This window comes from Lissotriton helveticus, chromosome 6, assembly GCF_964261635.1.
Source record: "Lissotriton helveticus chromosome 6, aLisHel1.1, whole genome shotgun sequence".
NCBI classification, from domain to species: Eukaryota; Metazoa; Chordata; class Amphibia; order Caudata; family Salamandridae; genus Lissotriton; species Lissotriton helveticus.
The window spans coordinates 331,271,625-331,298,219 of NC_136067.1; the positions used below are offsets into that span (position 1 = coordinate 331,271,625).

The following is a 26,595-nucleotide window of genomic DNA, read 5'->3' on the forward strand; positions in this document are numbered from 1 at the left end:
AAATTCCGCCAAAAACAGTATTATCCGCACGTAATCTGGGAGTCAGATTTGATGAAAAACTTTGTTTTAAACAGCAAGCGGTTGCAGTGGCAGGATCTTGCTTCAACATCATTCGTGGACTTCGAAAGTTTTTTAACTTTCTCCCTTTGGAAGCAAGGAAGACAGTTGCAGTGGCACTAATTTCATCACGCTTAGACTACTGCAATAGCATATATGCAGGAGTGAATAGAGCTACCCTGCATAGGCTGCAGGTGGTCCAAAATGCTGCTGCACGCCTGGTGCTTAATCTTCCTAGGAGGTCTTCTGCCTCTGCTGCCCTAAAACAGCTGCACTGGCTCCCCATACATAAGCGAGTGCTTTTTAAAATATTGGTAATTACTTTTAGAGCTTACCACAAAAAAGGGCCTAAATATCTGTTCTCACGGTTCAAGCCATACACACCAGCTCGGAACCTGAGGTCATCAGATATGTGTCTTCTGACAGTCCCCAGATTTAGACTGGCCACCAAAGGAGGAAAATCCCTGGCCGTTCTAGGTACCAAGGCCTGGAATAAACTCCCACAAAGCCTACGGCAAATTCCCACTGAGAGCGAATTCGGGAAAGCCCTGAAGACCTGGATTTTTAACTTACCAGACACAATCAGCAAACTGCTGGTCTAGGCTCTAAATGACTCTCAGGTAAAATGAAATTGATGTGAGTAATTTCTCCAGCCCTCCACTCTAGGTTACGGACTACAGCGCCAAGATGCTCCTTGGAGCGATAGAATGCGCTTTACAAAAACTGTTTTACATTACATTACATGGACTATTTAGAGGTAGCAAGACCCGTCCAGACTGATCCATAATTGATAAACAATTGGTCTGACCTACGAATGTCCTTGGTTTTATCCAGATAAAATTTCAACACCCTCCTAACATCCAGGGAATGCAGGGACCTTTCCGCTGGAGAGGAAGGATTCTGAAAAAACGTAGGTAAAGTTATGGTCTGGTTAACATGAAAATCAGATATAACCTTTGGAAGAAATTTAGGGTGAGTACGCATAACAACCTTAGCAGCATAAAATACAGTTTAAGGTTCTTGGCAACACAACGCCTGAATTTCACTCACCCTGCGGGCCGTTGTAATGGCCACGAGGAACGCCGCCTTCCAGGACAGGTGCTGCAACGAAGCCTTATGAATAGGTTCAAAAGGCTGCTTCATCAATCTGGACAGCACCAGATTCAATTCCCATGAAGGCGAAGGAAGCCGGACAGGAGGGAATACTTTCTTCAAGCCTTCCAAAAAATCTTTGATCACAGGGATCTGAAAGAAGGAAGTCTGTGAAGGGCATTTCCTGTAGGCAGTCAGCGCAGCAAGATGAACCTGAATGGATATTAAGGCCAGACTGCGCCAGATTTAGAAGATACGGAAGGATGACATCTTCCTTACACGTCGTTGGGTCATAGTTCTTGGACTTGCACCAGATGCAAAACCTCTTCCACTTGTAAGCATAAGAAGTCCTAGTGGAAGGTCGCTTAGCCTCCTTCAGTATGTCCATGCAATCTTCAGGTAGATTCAAATTGCCATATTGCACTATCTCAGGAGCCATGCTGCCAAACTCAAAGACGAGAGGTTGGGGTGCAACATCTGCCCACCGAACTTCGTGAGAAGGTCCGGCCTGCACAGCAGCCGTATGTGAGGAAGGAGAGACCGGTGAAGCAGGTTCGTGAACCACCACTGCCTGGGCCATTCCGGGGCAATCAGGATCATCCGCGCCCTGGACTGGGACAGCTTGATGAGCACCGTCGGAATCAGGGGAATGGGTGGAAAAGCGTACAGAAAGCTGTTCGACCAGTTGATCCATAACGCATTCCCCAGCGTCCCCGGCTGGTAGTACCTGGAGGCGAAGTCTCGGCATTTGCTGTTTTCGGCGGTGGCGAACAGATCTACGTCTGGAGTCCCCACCTTGCGAAGACCTCTCCTAGTACTTCGTTGTTTATGTCCCATTCGTGGTTTTCCTGAATCAGTCTGCTCAGTGCGTCTGCCTGAACATTCTGCACACCTGGTAGATGGGTAGCCGTTATCGTCAGTCCTCTAGCCAGAAGCCAGTGCCAGATCGCCTGCGCCTCCTGCGACAGAGTGCGCGATCTCGACCCCCCCCTCCTTGTTGAGGTAATACATCGTGGTCGTATTGTCCGTCTGAACAAGCAAAGAGTTGGTCCGGAAGGACGGATGAAAGGCCTTCAGTGCCAAGTGAACAGCTCTGAGTTCCAGGAAATTGATGTGGTATGTGGACTCCGTCGGGGACCACGTGCCTTGAATCTGTAAGTCTCCGGAGTGCGCTCCCCAGCCGTGGAGAGACGCATCCGTCACGATAGTCTGCGTGGGAATGTCCTTGTGGAAGGGAAACCCTCTGAGGAGATTCTCCGCCGAACACCACCACTTCAGAGACTGAAGAGCATGCAGAGACAGTCGTATCCTGTCATCCCAAGATCCTTTCCTCTGATCCCACTAATCCTCCAAGCACTCCTGCAATGGTCTCATGTGCAGCCGTGCGTGTGGTGTGAGGAAGATACAAGAGGCCATCGATCCCAGTAGAGAAGACACCGTCCTCACTGTGGTAGATGGAGCGGTCATAAGAGTCTGAGCCTTCCGAAGGAGTGATAATCGTCTCTCCTCCGAAGGAGACACGCTTGCTGACAACGTATTGATGGAGGCTCCCAAGTACTGTATGCACTGGACCGGAGTCGGGACTGACTTGGACATGTTGATGTGCAACCCCAACTTGTTCAAGAGAACACACGTCTTCTGGAAGTGCTTTTGAGCTGCTGAGAAGGAGGAGGCCTTGATCAACCAATCATCCAGGTAAGGGTAGACAAACACCTTGTTCTTCCTCAGGTGTGCCGCTACCACCGCCATGCACTTCGAAAATGTTCTGGGCGCAGACTTCAGCCCGAATGGCAATACTGTTTATTGATAATGATTGGCGCCGACTTGGAATCACAGGAACTTCCTGTGTGTGTGTGCAATGGGCACATGGAAGTACACATCCTGTAGGTCTATAGCACATAGCCAGTCTCCCTGTTGCAGCTGAGGATAAATCTGATGCAACGACAGCATGCAAAACTTCTCTCTGCGAATCCACTTGTTTGCTTGCCTCAAATCTAGAATGGGCCTGAACTCGTTCTTGTCCTTCTTGCGAATCAGAAAGAACCAGGAGTACAGACCTCTTCCTCCTTGAGACAGAGGTACGTCTTCTATCGCCCTTTTCCTTAACAGGATATCGGCCTCCGCCTGGAGCTCGCGCAGTTGAAACTGCGAGCTGACTGGTGGAATTGATGGAGGCGGGCTGGTGAACCGAAGACTGTATCCATTGCAAACAATATTCAGCACCCACTTGTCTGGAGTAATTTTTCTTCACTCTGCCAGAAAAAATTTAACGCTTCACCCCACCGGAGCGGGTAACGTATGTAGGGGAAGTAACCGCTCAGGGTCGAGACCCAGCTGGGCCTTTGTTCGCTGCTGCGGACTGCTGGCCGCCTCTACCCTTCTGGCGCTTCTGGAAGGGCTTCCGGAACTGCTGCTGCTGTTGTTGCTACTGTCCCGAAGTCTGTCCTCGCCCTCGGCCTTGAGCCCCGAACAGTCTCTGGAACGGGCGGTAGGCCTTCTTCTCTTTGGGCTTTTCCAACCCGACCGCCGTCAGGGTCTCGGCCTCCGCCTTCATGCGGGCCATTTCGTCATCCGCATGTTTGCCAAACCTCGTGTGGGTCTGACTTGGCCTTCTTCCTCGAGCACTCAGGGCATTTGTCAAATAATGCAGGCATATTGGCAAATAAGAGTGCACCAAGACAAACACAAGGAAGAATCACCAAAGTACTTCAAGAAAAGCACTCAAAAAACTTGAAAACAGTGAAAAAATCACCAATTAAACCCTTGAAAAGGGAGAGCTCAATGCTCCAGGGTCCTGCTTGCAGGAGCCGGGAAAAAGAACTGAAAGTAAAAGGGACCTGCAGTGCATTCTGGGATATTGTGAGACTTCTGGAAAGTTATCTTAAAGGCACAGTATCCTGTTCTGAGCCACATAATGGCAGCCTATGGGGCGTGTCTGTCCACTTCTTCCTCTCTATCATTCCAGAGGGTTTTGCTGTTAAAGGCAAGGTTTTTCTCTTAGAAAACCCTGGACAGGCTGTGCTGTTTGTGGATTTTGGTGGAATTTCTAGTTGAAGTACTGGACAGTGTAGCCTGTGGATATAGGATGCATTATCTGTCTTTAAATTCTCTCTTAAGTGTCTATGCAGTTCTGCATTTTTTGACAGCTTAAGAGATGATTTTTGATTGCTCCCGGGTCCACGCACATGGGCGGGACTATTCACTAGATTATGACTAAACACAGAGATCCCCTACTACAGAACCTATCCAGACAGTTCTCAACCCTCCTTTCTGTAAAATATGAAAGAAGTCTTAATCTACCAAAATGAGGCGAGCCAGAGTCATGTAAAGTACTCCAGGAAGCATGTTCCTTTTAATAGTTTTGCTACAACCTATCCATGATAACTGCCCACGTTCAATTTTAAAACCTTTGGTTGGATTAACTGCCTAAGACAAATACAGTATAAGGCTAGCGGTTGGGTCAGATAACTAGAAGTTATCCCAAATTTATTAATTATGTATGTTGGGATGAGAATATTCTCTGCATGGTAAGCATGTGTGTTCTCCTGTCCAACGGGCCCGAATGCATATGAAACTGGTACCCTGACTTATCTTTTGGCTCCTGATTATATTTGCAGGGGCTTAAGCCTATGCCTGGTAATGTAAGAGCCAGGACAAGTACTGGCCCCTGGAGGGTGTGCACAAAGCATCTCTGCATTGAAGGTAGTGGACTATTGTCCAGGACCTGGGTATTTTATTGCAGCATTTATATAGTGTTTACAGCCCCTATGTGGAGCGCTGATGCGCTTGTCTACATTAATAGTATACTAAACCATGTAGGGTGTGTGGTTTGGTTTGTGTGGTTTGAGGGATGTTTTTTTTACCTTGATCCTATGTGGAAATTGTTTCCAAGTCGTGTGTGATGACCATAGAGGTGCGGTGATCGTGTTATCAGACACAGCATGTATCAGTATGTTAGAAGTTGTGTACGAGAGACGTGCAGGATACAGCAAGCTTTGAACAGCTTTGCAGGTGCCATTGATGGTATTTGGACTGGGTGGTCCAATCTGAGATTAGCATGGTTAAATGGAGAAAAGTGAATAGATCTGTTGGGATTTACATTTGGACTATTATCCCCTATCTGCGGGTCTATACGAGATGTATAGAAGGGGTCAGATTGTATAGGTATTTGGGAACTGGTGCGAATGGATTATATTAAGGTCCTCCTCAATTGTCCAGTAACCTGAAACAGATATCTTCAGTTAATTCATGCCTGTTGATCTGGTGAGGTTTGGCTGGACAGTGCTAGTGATGGACATCCCTCAATGCAGATATGCTTCATGTGAATTTAATACGTATAATTTACAATTTGTTGATGACCGTGGTGTATTATGGTTTTAGTATTATAGTGGGCCATAACTCTGCTATATAGTAGTACATAATTATGTAATGCCGCAGCGAACCGCAAGTCAGCCCTTTCTTTGCTTACCTGCATAATGAAAGCAGTTTGCTCGGTTGCCTGGGTGCTGGATGGGCAGTCATCCAGGAAATAGCAAGGTTTTCAAGCATCATTGGAAGTGTATATGGTCCTGGGTGCCCCTAATACTGCCTGGTAGGGAGTTCCAGAGCTTGGCGGCTTGTACTGAAAAAGCACTGCCTTCTACGGATTTCCTGTGTGAAGGTGGTATGATTGATACGTGATGCAAGTCTGGAGCACAGTGTTCTGTTAGGTTTGTATTGTTTGAATTTAATTTTTGGTATAGTGGTGCTTTTCCTTGAGAGGCTCTATGAATACTGAAGAGTGCCTTGCACATTGCCCTTCTAGCTATAGGTAGCCAGTGGAGCAATTACAAGACTGGGGAAAAGTGTTCTCTAAAATGAAGAAGAGGAAGCAGCATTGAGGCAGCATTTTGGATGAGTTGTATTTTGCTTATAAAAGATGCAAGTATGCCAAGGTATAGGCTGTAGGGACAATCAAGTTTGGAGATTACGGGCGTGATGACAGCTTTCAGTTTATGTTAGTATGCAAGGTATGAGAAGATGTGAAGTAGTGTTTTCATTGTGTAGAAGACACTTGGAGGTTGTTAGCAAGCGTTATCAAGGATAGGTCTGAATCCATGGTTACTCCTAGGTTTCCAACTACTCTTGATGTAGTCGGAGGTGCTGTTTTGCCATTGTCTGCATGTCAATCGTGTTCTTGAGGTATAGAGCTTTAAATGTTTTTTTATCATCTGTGTGTTTATGGCAAATAGGTAGTCATCAAGTTTTAAACTGCAGAGGTCTTCGAGGCTATCACTTTTTTGGGTGTCATCTGCATAATTTTAAACAGGTGAGGTTGTATGATTTAATCAGATTTGGTAAGTGGTTAGGTAGTTGTTGAATAATAGAGGGGATATTATTTACTCTGAGGAAGGCCAGTGTTGTGTGTGAGGAGATAATGCAACAAGCATTTACAATGCAACGGTTTCGCCTTCGGAAAAGTTAGAGCTATTGGCAATGTAAATGACAATGCCATTTATTTATCAGTTTTCAAAACCAACACATAAATACAAATTTTGTCATTTACAATGCCAATAGCTCAAACTTTTCCAAAGGCGAAACCGTTGCATTGTAAATGCTTGTTTTTTTTACCCGCTCCGCCCCCTCCCCTGCCCGCTGTGTCGCATTTCTTTTCTCCTCTTTGCTCCTCCAGCAGTTCTCTGTCACCTTTCCTTCTCTCCTCCCTTGTCCACCTTTTCATTGTTTTTGCCCACCTCTCCTCGTCTCTCGTGTTTCTCCTTGTTTTTTCTTGCTTTCCCGGTTTTAGCTTGTCATTTTTTCTTTCGTTTCTAGTTTTCGATTCCCATTGTTTTCTTGTTTTCCCCCTCCCTTTCTCATCACGTTGCTCGTCATTCTATACCTTCCCGCCCCCCCCCCCCACCAGGCTCTCCCGCCCCCATCCGGCTTCCCTCCGCGCAGCCATCTGCCTGCCACATTTCTCCCCTCGTTCGCATTCTCCTACATGATTCACAACTTCGGGCAAATGAAAACAGCAGTCGTGTGGGGGTCTGCCTGTTTTTATCATGAGACCCATGTTCTTTACTGTGAGCGCTTCCGCCTGTTCCTTGGTAGGCGGGGTAGCGTGTTGCCGGGGAGTAGCGTTGCCTATGCAACCAGTCTGCTTTATCAGGATATGGTTTCTGTGCCGGGCTGGTTTTGGAAGTGATGCTGACATGCTGCATTCACTGCAGTCCTGCTTCTGGCGATATGGATGACGGCCCCTCGGTGACTGGACCATCTTCGGGGGTTGCTGTATGCCCAGATCTACTGGCTATTTTTGCAACAGCTGTGGAGGCTGGGTTTCAGGCCTAGGAGGGATCCTTCTTTAGAGGGTGATAAGGAACTAAAGGGCCGCATGGTGCAGATATGGCTGAAATCTTGCAGCATGTGCGTGATCATTTGGGATTTGCTTCTTCTGCTCAGACACCGGCTTATGATTACTTTTTTCCCTCAAAATCAGCGCGTGGAATCTTTGCCCTTGCATGCTTACAATCATCATGTGCTTACTAATGAATTAATGGAAGGATGTTGAGAAGTCGTCTGTTCCTCGCTTTCTTTTGGAACGTTATTCTCTGGATAAGTTTGGGGAGGAGTTCCCAGCCTTCGTGAAGATTGCCAACATTATGGCTTGATTATCCTAACAGGTTAATGTGGTTTCAGAATATGCATTGCCATCTAACACAGTGCTTAGTGTTTTGGTTAGCCCTGAGAGCGAGACACACTGGAGTAGTAACTGCAAAATGTGTTCAACGCAGATTGCACGCCAGGATCACATTATGTGCTAAAATATAGCGCCAAACACCAGTTTTGCATTATTGCATATAATTTAGCTTCATTTTTCCAAAACTTTGATTAATTACACTGAATCAAAATATGCACATTTTACTCTAATCACTGCATTTCTTTTTCTATTCTCGCAGTCCATTTTCTGACAGGTGTGTACCTATTTCATACACTTTTCCACAATTACATTTGGGGCATTTGGCCCATCCCCCTGGGTGCTCTAGAGAGCGGCTAAGGACTGGATGTACATGTAGGCCGGATATCTTTAGGACATAGTTACAAGCGCTGTGAGAAACTCTTGCTGCCTTCGGTCTCCGCTCCAGAGCTCTCAGTCGTGCCCTTTCATAAGCACCTGCCTAGAACACCTTAGGCTTACAGTGTGTTCTATACCGGAGGCCTGGGTGGCATTAAGACAGCTACAGAAACACTCCCAAGTGCTCTTACAGTATGAGAGTGCAAGATGTAGTAAACATATGGTGCAAACACAGACTGCATCTCTGATGTGGATTACCTTGAGTCATCACAGTCAATATGTCGAAATCGATCAGATTGTGTCCGTAAATTTAAGGTTGATATAGGGTCTGATATGGACCTGCTTCTAAGTCTGTTTACCCGAGTCACTCCAAGCCCTTCTGCCTGCACTGCATTCACATGCTGGCTGCACTCACCCGCATGGATGTTGCATCATCACAGTAACGAACAACTGATTCCCACTGAGCCTGTGACCAAACGAAGTAATTAGGGATCCCTTGCACCCCCTTGAGCACCAGGCCATCAGCCTGCTTTGTGCATCTGTGACCCCTCCCACGCCGGCTCGCGGTCCTGCTCTGCGCCGCTGGAGTGCTGCCGCCTCCGGCGGGGGCCTGCAGGCTCGGTGTCCTTCTGCCCCGCCTTCCTAGCCCGGTCATTCCGCCTTCGTTTCTGGTTTCTTCACGTGACTCGCTCCATCTCCTGGGCCTTCAGAAATCCCGCGCAAATGATCCATCTGTCTGAAGAGAACTAACCCCCCCAAAAAACGGTTTGTGCATAAAAACCCTGCTCCTCGGATGAGGCCGGCCCCAGTCCTCGCGCTGGGGCTGCACGCGCAGACTGCGAGGCTGCCTGGTGCAGACTCATTAGCCCCCCACGGGAGGACGCGTCCCCAGCCTCGGCACACACTGTAATTACAGTGACATGCTAAAGCAATTATTTCCTGTAATCAGCTGTCGCCGGCGCACGCGGGTGGAACCTGCAGCCCCCCGTGGTCCTTCCTTGAGAGGCTCCCCGGGCGCCGGAAGCCCGCCTCGCCCACACCTGCCATTGTTGATAGGACGAAGGCGCGGGCCTGGGAAACCTGCCCTCATCTTTCACAGAGCCATCCTTCTGGTGCTCGGCCCTTCAGCGTGCCCGATTATATTATCTGAAGCGTTACTTTCGTTGACGGAAGAGGTCTGTTCGTTTTCTCAGCTGTCAAACGCTTTATAGATAATACCTATACCTTGTAGTTTTTTTGTTATTAAAACACCCTTCTAATTTCCTATCTCCCTACTCTTCCCAAGCTCTCCCACCCACCACCAAGTTTCAGGGTCTTCAGAGCGGAGCATGCCTACTTTCACTTTGTCTGCAGGGCCAACGACTGCCAGACTAGACTATTCCAGTTACTGGTCCGGAGTAAATCAAGCGAATCTCATTAGTACACATCTTTAGTTCGTTATCATTGGTTAAAACAAACTACATGTATTGCGGGACTTCACCACCTCCCTGTGTGCAGTAAAAACAAGCGGGAGGGGGCGGGAAAGGGGGGTGGAGAGACGCAGAAGTGCCGGCAATGCCGGACCAGATTCGGGGGCGTTCCCGGCTTTCGGCTGACGTCGCGTGACGTCGGCAAAAGCCAAAGAATCTCGGGAACGCCCCCGAATCTGGTCCGGCATTGACGGACAGGCCCCTCGTCCAATGGCTAGGCTCCATTTATGGAGCCAGCCAATAAATGACGAGGGCCGACCCAAACCCACACTACAGTTCTCATTAGGTTTTCGCCTGCGCGAAAAAGATGCGCAGAGCGCATCTTTTCGCCAGGCAAAACCTAAAAAGGGGGTGGGTAGACTACACTTTGTGAGAAAAGAAGCAATTAACTTAAAAGCACTTTCATGGATTCCAATATCAGTACATCCTTGCAGTAGCATGTGGTGGTAGACGGTGTTAAATGGGGCTGATAAATCCAGCAGTAATACGGCAGCGACTCAGTTTTGGTCTACTGTGAGTTTTAGATCATCACAGATAGAGATGACGGATGACTTTGCCCAGTCTGAAACCAGACTGTTGATCTGATAGTAAGCCATAATGTTTGGTAAAGTGGAAAGGATGTAGCCCAAAGGCTAGGGCAACTGATCTCAAATCTGGGGAACTGGATTCGAGTCTCGGCAATGACGCTCAACATCATGTGATTCTGGGTAACTCACTTCATCTCCCCGTGCTTAACAAAAATGAATGTGTCCTTGTGTAACGCAACTGGTGCTCATGTAAAGCGCTCTGATACCAGATGTCAAGTTTGAGCGATATAAAACAAAAAAAACATGGTGTCACGTGGCTCATGGGTACACGTTTTTGTTTTCACTAACTTAACATGAGCAGGCTGCAGCTTGCCTGCTGCTTTTGCGTGTTACTACACGTCTTTATTTTTGCAATAATTTCAAAGACTGCTTTCACATGAGAACTCATCGCTGCGTTCTCTCTGCATGTTACTGGGATTTTGACTGAAAATGATGTGCAAGGTCAAACAACAATGCCCCTTGTTATTTGGATCTGGCCATGCCTTAGCTCTTAGACAAAACATACCGATGCAGCTGTTTGGACAAACACACTCTGGTCTTATTAGAATACACAAATTGGTAGCACACATTTGGAAAGGGACCTTTCCAGGGAGAAGAGCGAGACAGCACCTATGATGTAGATCTACTCTCTATAGGCTTAGGTATGAGGTCTGATGACAAAGCACAGATATCTTCTATTATATAATAATACTGCTTATTAGCAAGGGGAGGGAGGTTAGGCACAATAGTCTTTTCTCCATTTCCTTGTTATGATGACATCTCCCTTCATGATATATGGACTAGTTGCTATTCTGATTGACTGTATTTGTACTATGAATTTTCCGGCTTGTTGTGGCATGTATACTCAAAGGTAATAAATATATTAAACTACTCCGTGTGCCTGTCAGATTTTATTGTGGACAAGTACAAGAGTGGGAGCGAAACAGTGTGTCTTGTTACCGCGATTCCTGAGAGATCTGGGAGTGTTGTGTTCGGGGGTGTCTAATCATTTGTTTCTCTGTGAGTGAGTAGGAGAGAAAGTGACACACTAAATGCAAGTGGGTCCTGGACTCTTGGGTACTAAGGTGGTAGGAAGATCCAGTCCCTATACACCGCGGTTCTATAATCCCGCGCATACTTCTGTGTTTGTGCAGAATCCCAGCAACAATGGTAAAGCATTGGAGGCAGAGTACTGCGTTTTGTGAATCTGTATAGTTTGTCCAGCATGTTTTCTCTGTGTCAGAGACAGTGCAGTATACAGACAGCTCAATTATAACATTTCGCTCTTCCATAAAACCAAGAACCTTGCGCCGATATCCTATGTGCACGTCAAGCATGTAAGTATGCAGTGTGTTCACATGCATGGTGGCCTGGTTCTGTCTCGTGCAAGTCTGAGTACTGGCACCAGTAGGATCTATTTTGGATAAACCTGGTTTAGCATGACGCAAGATGGAGGATGTGGACTGCTTCCCCCAACAGTGGAAGCGTACTGCCTACATTTCTGTAGCTGGAGGGTGGAAACCCAAACACTGAAATGAGGAGGAAGGACATAGGGCTAAAATTAGAACTTTCATGAGGTCCTTGTTACAACAGCTTGGTGCAAAGATCACACACTTCAGTGTGACCCTGTTTTGGATAATGCTGCTTGAAGCCTGCTTTCATATTGCCTGCTGTGTGAACCATCACTTTGGACAAAGGCTGTGTCTGGAGACCAGTCTGAAAAGGACATCTGAAAGGAAACCAACCCAAACTGGTTTAGAAGCCTGAGAGAGTGGCTCCACATCCCCAGTCTGGATAATGTACATATAGGTGAGATGGAGTAGTTTCTTACCTGTAACTCCAGTTCTGTAGTAGGGGTATCTATGTTATAGTCATAATCTAGTGAATAGTCCCCGCCCATGTGCGTGGACCCCGGAGCAATCAAAAATAATCTCTTAAATTGTCCTCAGTGCAGTCCTGCATAGACACTTAGGAGAAAATTAAAGACAATAATGCAGCCTATACCTGCAAGGCTACACTGTCCAGTACTTCAACTAGAAATGCAAAGGATATTCCACCAACATCATTTTAAACACAGTCTGTTAAGTTTCACCCATAGAGAAACTTCCCCTTCACAAAATCCTTGGAATGATAGAGAGGAAGGGATGGACAGACAAGCCCCCATAGGCTGCCATTATGTGTCTGGAAAAGGGATACCGTGCCTTTAAGGAACTCTCCAGAGACCCTCGGTATCCCATGATGCACATCAAACTCCTTTTACTTTCAGTTCTTTTTGAAGGTGTATAAAGAAAGGCCTGTAGCATACATTACAGTACCATTTTCTCAACCGGGGAGGAGGGCGGGCGCTTATGACTATAACAGAGATACCCCTACTACAGAACTGGAGTTACAGGTAAGAAACTACTCCTTCTGTAGGAGGGGATCTCTGTGTATAGTCATAATCTAGTGAATAGAATGGCAAGCCCATCCCAACAATCTAACCGGCGGTGGAGAAAATGACAACACCACTACTGTGCAAACAGATTTCTTAACGAAGCCTGCCCAACCTGAGCATCTGCTCTGGCATCAGAGTCCAAACAGTAATGCTTAGCAAAGGTATGGACCGACTTCCACGTGGCAGCCCTGCATATCTCTGCAATGGGAATATTAAGTAGCAAAGCCGTTGTAGCCGCTTTGCCCCTGGTGTAATGAGCCTTAGGCATACCTCCTAAGGTCTTATTCGCCTTCTGGTAACATAACTGAATACAGGACACAATCCATCTAGAGATGGATTGCTTCGAGGTAGCAAGACCAGTCCTGACCGAACCATAGTTGACAAACAGTTGGTCTGACCCACGAATGTCCTTGGTCTTATCCAAGTACAATTTCAACACCCTTCTGACATCCAGGGAATGGAGAGACCTTTCCGCTTGAGTGGAAGGATTCTGGAAAAACATAGGTAAAGTTATAGTCTGATTAACATGAAAATCAGGGATCACCTTAGGAAGGAACTTAGGGTGAGTACGCATCACAACCTTAGCAGCATGAAAAACAGTATAAGGTTCCTGGCAACACAATGCCTGAATTTCACTCACCCTGCGGGACGATGTAATGGCCACAAGGAACGCCGCCTTCCACGACAGGTGCTGCAGTGAAGCCTTGTGAATAGGCTCGAAAGGTTCCTTCATCAACCTGGACAGCACCACGTTCAGCTCCCATGATGGCGAAGGGCGCCGAACAGGAGGGAACACCTTCTTCAATCCTTCCAAAAAATCCTTTATCATAGGAATCTGGAAGAAGGACGTCTGGGAAGGACATTTCCTGTTTGCAGTCAATGCTGCGAGGGGAACCTTAATGGAAGAGAAATTAAGTCCAGACTGAGCTAAATGCAGAAGGTATGGAAGGATGACATCTTCCTTGCAGGTCGTCGGATCATAGTTCTTAGACGTGCACCAGATGCAGAATCTCTTCCACTTGTAAGCTAAGAAGTCCTAGTTGAAGGCCTTTTAGCCTCCTTCAATATGTCCATGCATTCCTCAGGAAGATTCAAGTGGCCATATTGCAGGAGCCATGCCGCCAAACTCAACGAAGAGAGGTTGGGGTGCACCATCTGCCCCCCGAACTTCGTGAGAAGGTCCGGCCGACACGGCAGCGCCGGTGAGGTAGGAGCGACTGGTGAAGCAGGTCCATGAACCACCACTGTCTGGGCCATTCCGGAGCAATGAGGATCATCCGCGCTCTGGACTGGGACAGCTTGATGAGCACTGCCGGAATCAGGGGAATTGGTGGAAAAGGATACAGAAAGCTGTTGGACCAGCTGATCCATAATGCGTTCCCAAGAGTCACCGGCTGGTAATACCTCGAGGCGAAGTCGAGGCATTTTCTGTTTTTGGCGGTGGCGAACAGATCTACGTCTGGAGTGCCCCACTTGGCGAAGAAGTCGTTGAGCACCTTGTCGTTTATGACCCACTCGTGGTTTTCTTGGATCAACCTGCAGAGGGCGCCCTCTTGAACATTCTGCAAACCTGGCAGATAAGTCGCCGTTATCGTCAGTCTTCTGGCTAGCACTGATAGTGATTGGTGCCGACGAGGAAGCGCAGGAACTTCCGGTGTTTCTGTGCAATGGGCATATGGAAGTACCCATCTTGCAGATATATCGCGCAAAGCCAGTCTCCCCTTTGTAGCTGAGGATAGATCTGGTGCAAAGACAGCATGCGAAACTTTTCCCTGCGAATCCATTTGTTTGCTTGCCGCAAATCCAGAATGGGCCTGAACTCGTTCTTGTCCTTCTTCTGTACTAGGAAGAAACGTGAGTAAAGGCCCTTTCCCCTTTGAGACAGAGGGACGTCTTCTCTAGCCCTTTTTCTTAACAGGGTATCGGCCTCAGCCTGGAGCTCGCACAGTCGGAACTGCGAGCAAACCCGGTGGAATTGCTGGAGGCGGGCTGGTGAAACGAAGACTGTATCCATTGCAAACAATATTCAGCACCCACTTGTCCTGAGTAATTTTTCTCCACTCTGCCAAGTAATGTTGGATGCTTCCCCCCTCCGGAGCGGGTAACGGACGAGGGGGAAGTAGCACCTCAGGGCCTAGACCCGGCCGGGCCTTTGGGTGTAGAGGAGGACTGCTGGCCGCCTTGGCCCCTCTGTCGCTTCTGGAAAGGCCGCCTCTGGTACTGCTGCTGCTGATTTTGCTTCTGGCCAGTTTGACGACCTTGCCCTCTGACCTAGGCACCATAACGCCTCTGGAAGGGGCGGAAAGTCTTCTTCTGCTCCTTCGGCTTCTCTAACCCGACAGCCGTCAGGGTTTCAGCCTCCGCCTTCATGCGGGCCATCTCCTCATCAGCGTATTTTCCAAACAATGTAGCTCCAGAGAACCTCTGGTTTCAGCGACGTCAGGCGCAACCAGGCATGACGTCTCAAATTTATCCCGTGGCAGTAGCCATGGGCAGCCAAGAGCGAGGAATGCGCCGTCGCACTGATCACTTGATTGGATACCATCATACCCTCGTTGATTATCTCCTGAAAATCCTCCCTCATTGTCCCTAGGGAGATGCTCCAAAAACTGCTGACCGATCTCGTCTGTGACGCCTCCGGGACCTTGTAAATGAACGACGGTCACTCCTAGAGCGGCGTCTTCGCCTGGATCACGACCTGGATCGTGATCTGGACCTCCGAGGTAGTGGACGATCCACCAGCCTGGTCGGGGGTGGAAGCTGCGGCGGTAGAGCCGGAGTCTTCGGCTGTGGCGTCCCCTTAGGTGGTGAAGGGAAGCGCGGCAGCGAAACGGACTTTGGAAGAGGCCTTGGTGGAAGAAGCGGAGGGCGATGAGGAGGAAGCAGAGGAGGAGGAGTCTTCGGCAGAGGAGGAGGAGTCCTAGGAAGAGGTGGAGGAGTGGGACTCTTCGGCGGCAAGGGAGGCGGCGTAAGCGACCTCAGCTGAGAAGGTGAGTAGGTTTGATAGTACTCAGAGTTGGAAGATCTAACCACTCTTCTTCCTTGCAGGTCTCCGCGATGAAGTCCTAGAAGCAGACCTTCCAGTAGACTAACGCAGGCGCCGCCGCGACCGGGGGCTCGTGGAAGCAGAGGACAGGCTGACCACCGAGCCCGGAGACGCCGTCCTTGCCCTGGATTGCCTCCCAGAGGCAGACTTCTCTTTTCTAGACGTCGACCTCTTCCTCGACGTCGAATGCTTCGACGTCGACACATCCCTCGACAGCGATCTCCTTTTCCTCGGCGTCGAGTGCCTGCTCCTCGACGTCGAACGCTGAGTAGACCTCGACGGCGAGCGGCGGTGTCGCCTCGACGGCGAGCGCCGGTGCCTGGAACCATCACGAGGTCGATGACTCCACGACGTTGATGTAGTTCTCGACGTCGACCTCGTCCAAGGTCTCAACGTCAGCCCCTTCGACGTTGAACGGCGACGCCGCTTCGACCCAGAGCCCTCGGTCGACGGGGGGCACACGGTGGTCAGCCCTCTCGACGCCGACGTAGAGTCCAACGACATCGACGTCGACGGAGAAATGTGCAGTTTTCTGGCCTTCCCTTGACTGGGGAGCCCCCCAGAGGCCGCAGCATGGGCAGAGGACTCCGATCCAGCGCTCCCATGCCCAGACCCACCTTGATCCTGAAGTTTCCTCCGCTCCAGGCCTTGGAGCCGGATCTTCCCCCTCTCTCTACTGGTACTCTTGGAAAAGGACTGACAGATCTCACAATCTTCAGGGACATGGGATGAAGGGAGACAGAGGATACACACTCGGTGGACGTCCGATTTGGCTTTCTTTCTGGCACACTCAGGGCATCTGTCGAACAATGCAGGCATTTTCGACAGAAAAGGTGGCAAAAACTGGCAAAAAAAAACAGCAAATGGAAGAAGGAGTAGGTAGACGTCGAGTGAAACACTCTAAGCACTTGAAAAGTGTCAAAAAATAAGAACTAAACCCAAAAAGGGAGAGCTCAATGCTCCAGGGTCCTACTAGCAGGAGCCGGAAAAAAGAACTGAAAGTAAAAGGAGTTTGCTGTGCATCATGGGATACCGAGGGTCTCTGGAGAGTTCCTTAAAAGCACGGATCCCTTTTCCAGACACATAATGGCAGCCTATGGGGCTTGTCTGTCCCTCCCTTCCTCTCTATCATTCCAAGGGGAAGTTTCTCTATGGGTGAAACTTAACAGACTGTGTTTAAAGTGATGTTGGTGGAATATCCTTTGCATTTCTAGTTGAAGTACTGGACAATGTAGCCTTGCAGGTATAGGCTGCATTATTGTCTTTAATTTTCTCTTAAGTGTCTATGCAGGACTGCACTGAGGGCAACTTAAGAGATTATTTTTGATTGCTCTGGGGTCCACGCACATGGGCGGGACTATTCACTAGATTATGACTATACACAGAGATCCCCTACTACAGAACCAAAACACCCCAATTTGTTCCAGTTCCACATTTTTCTTGAGCAAGGAATGGCGTGCTCCATAGAGTACTTACAGAGCTGCTGTTGTTGAACCATGGTTGGTTCCTGGTTGGCAGCTAGTCTTTACTAGATATGGGAATATCACCTGAAGTTTGAACCTTATGCTGGAAGAGCTGTGAATTTGGCTGCTGAGAGGTGGAACGAGTGTGCCTGGCCCTGCAGGAGGAGAGTCTGCCCAGGAGAAGCCAAGTTCCTGGTGTGGGCAACACCTAGAGAAAGCAGACTTTTACCAAAGCATGATGCCAAGAGTGACAGAGACATGAAGAGATTCCTCTGGTGGCTCTGTGCTATTTCCATATAAGCGTTTATAAAAAATGGAAGACCCGATATACCCTTGTAGGCTTGGGCAATGAATAATTCAAAGTAAGAAGTGTCTACAAGGGATTTCACTTGTACGGAGTAATTTCTTTTGTTTCAATAGATTTTGAGTCAGTCACATCCAATCAGACTCTAGAGTGTCCAAGGATTAGTACGGTGACTTTAATGCCTGGACGCTCTTTCGCCAGTCGCTGTCCCAATCGCTGCTTGGACGTTATTTTGTTGGACACCACCGCGGTTTAAACTAAAGTCACCGTACTAATCTTGGCTATAAGTGCACCTTTGAAGAATATAGCAAGACCCGCTGTTGGCTTCATCAGAATTGCAAATTGGTCGTTTCATACCACAAGTGATTTCAATGCGGTTTTCAAACTGCCACCTCGACTTGAGGTTATCTGTTATTTTCCTGCGAATATAATAGAAGGTTTTTATATCTTGCAAAAAACAATTGTCCTAAAAGATGGTCTAATGGACTGACGCTATACAGACCGAAACGTCGACAGTCCAGTCAACTCCAAGAAAACCTACAGTTTCTTCAGCAATATTCATCTATTTTTAATTAACATTTAGCTCATTGCTTTTTTAGGAGCTGATGGAGGTTATGACAGACATGTATGTCTAAATTCATTTGTACATCTGTTCATAACGTTATTTGCTGATATTTATGTTGTTCAATTGTACCCTTCTCAAATGTATTATGCTCAAATCAGATACATATAGGATACGAATAGGATCTTCTGTGTGCTTTGCTTTTTGTCCTTTGAAAATTGCATTTATTGTGGTTGTCCTGTTGGACACTCTAGAGTCTGATTGGATGTGACTAACTCAAAATCTATTGAAACAAAAGAAATTACTCAGTACAAGTGAAATCCCTTGTAGACACTTCTTACTTTGGATTTCCATATAAGCTGCATTTAAGACTGCAACTGAAAACTACAAGCTCAACTTGGCACATTACCGTAGGACATTTGCCACACCGCCTATCTACTAGTCCTAATTAGCATGAAGGTACAAATATCATAGGGCACCAATGTTAGGAAATCGGCCCAGAGGCCACACCTGCCACACCAAGATGCTGATGTAGCCAGTAAAAAGGGTGCAGCTGCTGAGACGAGGTGTTGCTGCACAACCCTTACAACTGATTACCTCTGCAATCATTTTCCCTGAAAGAGGTTGCCAGTGTCTTACAACTAGGAATAGCTGCTGCCACAAGGGCAGGATCAACTACACTTCTGCAGCAGTGCCCATACTTTTAAAGAGGCCAGCAGGTGAAAAACTCAGGGCCTTACCTGCTCTAGGAACTAGAGACTAAACACATTCAGATAAGTGTGCCACACACGCTAAAGCTTTTAGCCAAGAAGGGAATTACAACTTGGATGTAGTTCTGTTTTTGGTTATGCTATTGTATGACTTCCTATCTACATAAAAGAAAAGCACATGGATGAACATTACTACACTGTATCTGCTGGCCGATTGTTGAGTTCTGAGCTTTTGTCCCCTCCACCCCACCAATCTAGCTGCATAAGAAACCTGTAACTGCTTACTTTCCAGAGTACTGTACTTCAGAGTTTGGAAAAGCATTAGTAGAATGTACCCCGGACACCAAATGCCTTCAACTACCACCGTTGAGACCCAGTATACCCAATCTGGCCTGTGGCACCCTAAATGGCAACCTATGAACAAACATGTATACACTACGATGATTTAATAAGCAAGCTGGAGACAATATTTTTATACATAAAAACAAAACATTTCCATTCAGTTCTTAATTATGCTAAAAGTTATATTGTATGTTGTGATCAACCACTTTCACACATGTGTAAGGAATAGTATATTTGTAGATTTTAAGTGCTGATTTTTCATCCAATCATAACTCGCCTAGAAAATATCCGCGTCACAAGTAACGTCCTTGATATTTGTAATACACAAGGACACATTGTTTAACATGCTTTGCAAGTTTTTTTTTGTGTTTTCACATTTGCAAGTTTTTTGCACCATATTAGACAACTGGAAAATTACTATTCCAAAGGACCAAACATGAACTGAGTTCCAGACTGCCTCATCATTTAACTTTATTTTATTGAAAAATACTCACCCAGGTCCAAAGAAGCCTGCGCTGCTGACCATCCAACTCTGCACAAACCCTGATCATGGCAAGATACCTCATAGTAATATTTTCCTATAGAAGCAATGAATAATAGCAGAGATGATATACACAACAATAAATGAATGCATAGTTTTTCAAAACAGTTAAACAATCTCTTTATGGTACTTTCTGGAATAAGCTACACTTCACGTATGGGTATAAGTAATGCAGGAATAGCCATACACAACTGCTGCACTATATTCCCATAAGGGAGGTAGAAAGGAATAGCTATGAATCTGGGAAGGACACCCTTACTGGTGAACAACTGCTACAAAAGAACAGGCATTGGCATAGCCAATAGGTTTAGCCTTTGGGACCTTATAAGTGTTTAGCCATGCAACAGTTGTTGCTGTTGTACCAATGATATTGTGCCGCATAACTAAATACTTATAAGGTCCCCAAGGCGAGACCTATTGCTATGCCAATGCTGGTTACAGCTTGTCTCTGCATTTCACCCATATGCCGTCCAGGTGCTTACTTGCCGTTGTGGTCCTGGGGTGTCCATGTGTTGGGGCGTTGGCCCTGTAGACCATATCAGGAACGATGTGTGGGCCTTGCTGAATAGGGCTGGGTCCCTTCTAAAATCCAGGCCCTTATAAATAAGAGCCCTATTGTGTCCAACAGTAAACACACAAATTGGTGTGCCGAGGGCGGGCCGGAGTCTTTCCACAAGCCCCCTCCACACACCCAGATCACTCCCCTCCATCCCAAGACCTCGTTGCCACATTGAGTTAAGGAGATCTGTTTAAATCCCTGGATTGGCAGCTAGCTGTGCTTGTGTGGGACGAGGGGGAGTAGACACTCCCATACTGGACAGTAATCGCAGCCAGCGCAGCTGCTAGTACCCCTCTCAGCAGGGCAACTATACCTTTAATGGGGGAGAGTACTAGCACCCCTTAGCAGAACTGTTATACTTTTAATATAATAAGAAAGTAACCACACTCCTTAGCATGGCTACTGAACTTTGCAATGGGAGAGAAGCAGCATTTCTCAGCTGGACTGCTGGACTTTGTGAGAAAGTGCCATCTTTCTTGTATTGGTATGCCCCCACTTTTTGCTGAACTGCTGATGTGCTTTGACTGAGGTGCCCAGAGCTCCTGCCAACCAGATACCCAGAGCCTGTGTCCCTTCCCTAAAACTGTGTTGAACCTAAAACCCAATTGGCCTCTCTGGCCACCTGTCAGCCCCCAGTAAATGGTACCCTAGGTACCCAAGGCATGGTGACCAGAGAAGACCCCTAAGGGCTGCAGCACTTATTGTGCCACCCTTAGGGGCCCTGTACCCTGACACCCACACCCTGCCTTTGCAGGCTGAGTGTCTGAGTACAGAACTAAAAGTCAACATGGCACACCTCCCTGTGTGCCATGCCCACAAGACCTACTGCCCTGTCATACCACAGTCACCCCTCTACCTGGGTGCCCTATGCCAGTGGTGTGGGCACAGGTGCATGCGCCCTGTGCCCCTACAGTACCCAGGGCCATTCCTGGGCACTGTAAGTGCAGTGCTGCCATTAAGAGTATATTGTGCTGGGAGGTCGCCATTACGAACTCCACAGCACCATGATAGCCCCACTGAAGACTGAAGTTTGGTATCAAACTTCTCAGCACATTAATCCTGCACTGATGCCAGTGTGAGATTTAATGTAAAATGCACCATAGGGCATCTTAGAGATGCCCCCTGAAACCTATTCTACAATCCACGTCTGGACTGAGGGGCTGCCTAGGATGCCCCACAGCAGACATGTTGCTGGACCCATGGGTGGAGAGCCCCGCGCTCTCCTGGGCCTGCAACAATGCACATCCTGGGCGAGGTGCTAAGTCTCCTCCCCCAGGATGGGCAGGGGGAAGCTTCAAAGGCCTGCCGCCTCTGTGAGCTTTTCCAGACCATTTGCTGTACCCAGCAACTGGCCCCCACCGGTTCTGACCCAAACTCTGGCGGGAAGACTGGCGGGAAACCCTATGTCAGGAAGAGGGGGTGTGCCAATCCCACCCCTCAGGTGGGAGAGGCGAGGTGGAGCACGACCCTGGGCTCCGGCCATCTTGAAGATGGGGAGCCCTGCCCAATCACAGGTAGGCTCCTGCCCCCCTCCCACAGGAGAGGAGCAGACTAGGGGGTGTACCCACCCCAGGACAGGGACCTATTGGTCCCTGCCCTTGCCCTACCTGTAACACCCCTAAATTCAGTATTTAGGGGCTCCCTGAACCTTCCTTCCGCAGATCCCGTTATGAAAAACAAGAAGAAGAACAAGAAGAAGGACGACCTGCCGTGAAGCTGCTTACTAAAGGGCGACGAAAACTGACTTGGCCCCAGCCCTACCGGCCTGTTGATCCTTGAACCTGCTTAACGCCGGCATCTCCTGCAGGCAGCAACCTCGAGAACCCCAGAGGACCTGCCTGCCTGGACCCTCTTAGAGACTGGGACTCTCCTGAGCAGAGGCTCTGCTCACAACAGCAACACCCCTGGTGCCAGCCAGGACTGCGAATCCAGCCCACTCTGCACCCGCCGAGTCTAGCCCGTGCCCGAGTGAACCAAGACAACGAGAACGTTCCCCCCCCCCCTCCGACGACTGGGACCCGAAGTCCAGTGCCCAAAGACCCTCCTCGACAAACTAGACGACGCCAGCAGCCTCAGAACCAGAGACACCCCCCAACCGCGACCAGCAGAGGGTAAGATTACACGACACCAAAAGACACCCCTGCACCCGGCTCCCTGCAGCCCCCTGTGCCTTCCTTTGGGGTACCTACCTCTTCTCCAAGATCCCAACTTACCTCTCGATGTGGTGGTCGCACCTGATGAATCCCCGTCCCAGAGTCTGCAGCCTTTGTTCCCTTTTTACCTTTTCCATTGAATAACATTGGGCGCCCGATGGCTCAAAAGCACCCTGCACCCAGCCGCCAGAGTGCCGATGGAAGTGCAACTACTACCCTACTCTACTTCCCCACTTGCCCTGAGTAAGTGACCAGGAGCTCAGCGCCCACAGCCGCGTGGCCTGCTGGCTTGCAGCCACCAACCGAAAGCCCCCTCCCCTCCATTGGATAACATTGGGCCAACCTACCTCTGCACCCGGCTGCCCCTGTGCCGCTGAAGGTGTACCAACTGTACCTACCTGACCCTGGGGGACCCCTGAGTCTATGCCCAGACCCTTAACTTCACCAGTCGCCAGTCGAGCACTGACCTGGAAACCGATAACTCACTTTCCTGCCATAGGATAACATTGACTGGTATGACTCAAAAAATCTTTTAAGTGTGAAGTTTTGAAACTCTAAAATATTCCTATAAAATCAGCCGAATACCGAATTCCGAAGTACTCACCTGTGATCAGGAGAGAAGCCAGAACTGTACCTTGAAGCCCAGTACTGAACCGCAAAAGTAATCCTAACCAGGTTTACTAGTAACCTGTATTTTCTCCATAGGAATCAATTGTCTGCTTTTCTATGAAATTTCTATGAAATTTCTTCCAAGTGTCTACCTTTGAAAACTGGAAATATTCCTTAAAAATCGTACCTACTACTGAAACCTATTACTTACCTGTCTTAGGTAGAGATCCCAGTGCTGGACCTAGGCGCCCAGTTCTGGATTACAAAAGTAACGAGAAAGTACTTTACCTGTAACGTGAATTTTCTCCCATTGGATGACGTTGCTAGATTTTCACTGAAAAGCTTCTAAGTGAGAACTTTTAAAATACCTTTATATTCCTCAAAAATCATTGCAATAACCAAAACGTTTTTACTAAACTGTTTTCAGCTTAGACCCCCAGGACTGAATCTAGGATCCAGCCCTGGAAATACAAAAGTAACTTGCAAAGTAATCAACTGCATTGTTTTGTAGAAAAACCCATTAAGCTCAATGTTAGATTGTGTTTAGAATTGGATTGCCTACTGCAACCTCTTGACCTGTTGTGTTTACAAAGTTATTTTCTTTCTGCAAAGTCATTACTTGAGATCACTTACAATTGAGAAAAGTATATTTTGATATAAAAACAATTGGCCTGGAGTGCAGTCCTGGAGTGTGTGAAACTTTTGCTGACTGAGTGTGTACAAGAAATGATTTACACTGTCCTCTGGTACGGCCTTATTGCTACCACTTTTGAGAGTAAGGTCAGCCCTGACCTCTGTTATACCTCTGGGGTTGGTGGTCTCTATACACACTGTACATTACTTTGGTCCATTATATATGGAGCCACTTTCTCACATACTTTCAATGGGAAAGTACAGCAGTTCATGGCTTCTTAACAGCAGTACTATAAGTTTAATCGGAGAGTATCAGCACTCCTGGGCAGAGGTGCCATTCTGTTACTGAGTCAGTACCAATACTGCTTAGTAGGGGTGAACGCTTGTACGGGGCAATACCAGGGGTCTACAAGGTTACTGGGACAGTACCAGTGCACCTGGGCAGAGATGCCCGAATTACTTCTAAACCTAATAGTAACCGCGTTTTTCAGCAAGGGTAATCCACTCACTCCGGTATCCAGAAAAAGGCACATCTCAAAAGAGCTGCTTTTATTCTTTTTATACAGAAATCACTGGCAACTCAAATGCCTCTTACAATTTGACGTTCATCGCTGTTGCCGTTCAAAACGGGCACACTGCCAACAAATAGTCCCCCCTGCCGCGGGTCAGCGGAGGGTTCAGTCCCTGTTCCTGGCAAACAACTTGTTTCCATCAAGCCACTCGGCATTCCCGAGCGAGCAGCAATAATGAGCATTTAAAGTTTCAGGAACGCACCTCTCCTGCAGCCCCTTCTACCGCTGTGAAGTCAGAGAATAGCCGCAGTGTGGAGAGATGACGCAACCCCTCTGGCAGGATGAATGTATGACTGAGGGGGCCTCTCAGCACAGGGCCCAGGGAAAGTGCTGTGACGTGCGGGCAAAGCGAGCTGCAACAAACCTTATGCTCTTTAAACTTCAATAATAAACCTACATCACTTTAAAATCACTTTACAGAACACATTCCGACTCTTGGTTCTTTTAAGAAGGGTCTTAAAACCCATCTTTTTAATATTATAGTCTAAACCTCCCTACTTTCTGTATTCCTAGTTATTTACGCTCCCCCAGTCTGCTCTGCCTTCAACGCGCCAGGATACTATTTTTTTAGTAATAGAGCGCGATATAAAAGCCTTTAATAATAATAATAATAATAAAATAACATTCCGTATATTCGTTCTTGTTGCATTTCTGAAAACAAACGTCACACATTTTTGTAAAGTCGGGAGGAGGACTATCAGAAAGACATGCCTCCTAACACACATACTCCCGATTATTATGTTTATCGTCCCACAACACACATTGTTCCCAAATTAATATCTTAAACTAAGCAAGAAGAAACTAATAAGAGTGCACTCGAAACAGTGCTTTTTTTGACAAACTCCACATCTGGCTGGTGAGCGTCCCTCCTGCCTCCTCCTACTCCACAGCCTTGGGGGGAGGACTTGTTGAGAGGGGGCTCTGTTCCTACCTTATGTGATGGAGCTCCGTGCAGGGACGCAGCAGCCTCCAGTCCGCGGAGAAGTCTCCGGGCCCTAGACTCGCTAGTCGGCGGTGCTTAGGGAAGTCTGGGAGGGTCTCCTCAGTGACGGCAGCTCACTACCTCTGGGGACGGATGGACTCTTCCTGTGCCCTGCAGCTGAGCGCGGCACCCGGATATCTGCACCGCAGCACAATCTTCCAGCTGTCACGCAGTGCAATAATAACGGATAGTTTCTTACCTGTCGGTGTAGTTTTGCTGCTTGAAGATCTTTCTGGATTCACTATGCTGTGCATTATTCCGCGGTCTAGTGGTTGAGTCCGGAATCATAGTCTTTTCTTTCTTTTTTATTTTTTGTGTATTTGGATGTAGGTTTCTTGTAGCGTTAGCGCCTGTAGTTCGCTCACCCTGCGCAGCGAGGTGATTGCCACCAAGAAGGCTGTTTTCATTGTTAGCATTTGTAGGGTGGCCTTATGAATGGGTTCAAAGGGCGCTTTCATGAGCTCGGTTAGGACTACATTGAGGTTCCATGCCGGTGGTGTCGTCCTCTTTGGTGGTGCAATTCTCTTTGCCCCTTCCAGGAATCTTTTAACTATCTGTGAAGTAAAGAAGCTCTTCCCTGTTTCTCCTCTTGTGTATGCTACTATCGCAGCTAGGTGCACTCTTAGCGAGGATGAACTTAGTTTTCCCTTCAGTAGGTGTGTGAGATATCTTAGCACCGTTGTTTCCCTGGTCATCTTCTTGTGTAGCTTTTTCTTGCTGCACCATTGTGTAAACCTTTTCCATTTTGCCACACAGCACCTTCATGTGCTAGGTCTCCTTGCCTCTCGTAGTACCCGCAGGGTGCTTTCAGGTAACTTCAGGTGTGCAAACTCTATGTCTTCGGAGCCATGCTGCTAGGCTGAGGCTCTCTGGCTCTGGGTGTAGTATTTCTCCGTTTTGCATGGAGAGTAAGTCTTTCCTTTTCCCGAACTTGTGGGGTGCTCCCTGTGCCATTTCCATTATCTGTGAGTACCAGGTCTGCCTGGCCCACTGCGGTGCCACCAGGATCAGAGTCACGTTGTTGGTTCTGCACTTGTAGCGTACTCTGTGTTTCAGAGGTATCGGGGGAAAAGCGTAAGCAAATGTTTTCAACCAGCTTATCCATAGGGCATTCCCCAGGGACCCTTCTCCTGGCTGCGAAGTTTTGGCATTTTGCATTCTGGCGTGTTGCAAATAGGTCTACTGCCGGTGTTCCCCACCTTCTGAATAGCCTTTGCGTTTCCTGTGTATTGAGCTCCCACTCGTGGGAGGCCGATGTCTGTCTGCTGAGCCAGTCTGCTTCCACATTGTCCTTCCCTGGTAGGTGTATGGCTAGCAGGTCTATTTTTAGTGGGATGGCCCATCTCCATATCTCCTGTACTAGGTTCGATAGCGGGGCTGATTGTGTTCCTCCCTGTTTCTTGATGTAGAACATCGTTGTCGTGTTGTCTGTCTGGATCAACACTCT

General features: G+C 47.9%; 1 protein-coding gene across 1 annotated transcript in view; it reads right to left on the bottom strand.

Moving 5' to 3' along the window:
* The window catches only part of DDX1 (DEAD-box helicase 1), a 336,768-nt gene that overhangs the window by 169,367 nt on the left and 140,806 nt on the right, over window positions 1-26,595 (bottom strand). The window contains exon 8 of the mRNA XM_078647776.1: window positions 19,594-19,677. Coding sequence (XP_078503902.1) covers window positions 19,594-19,677 — 84 coding nt within the window. The remainder of the gene's footprint in view (window positions 1-19,593; window positions 19,678-26,595) is intronic.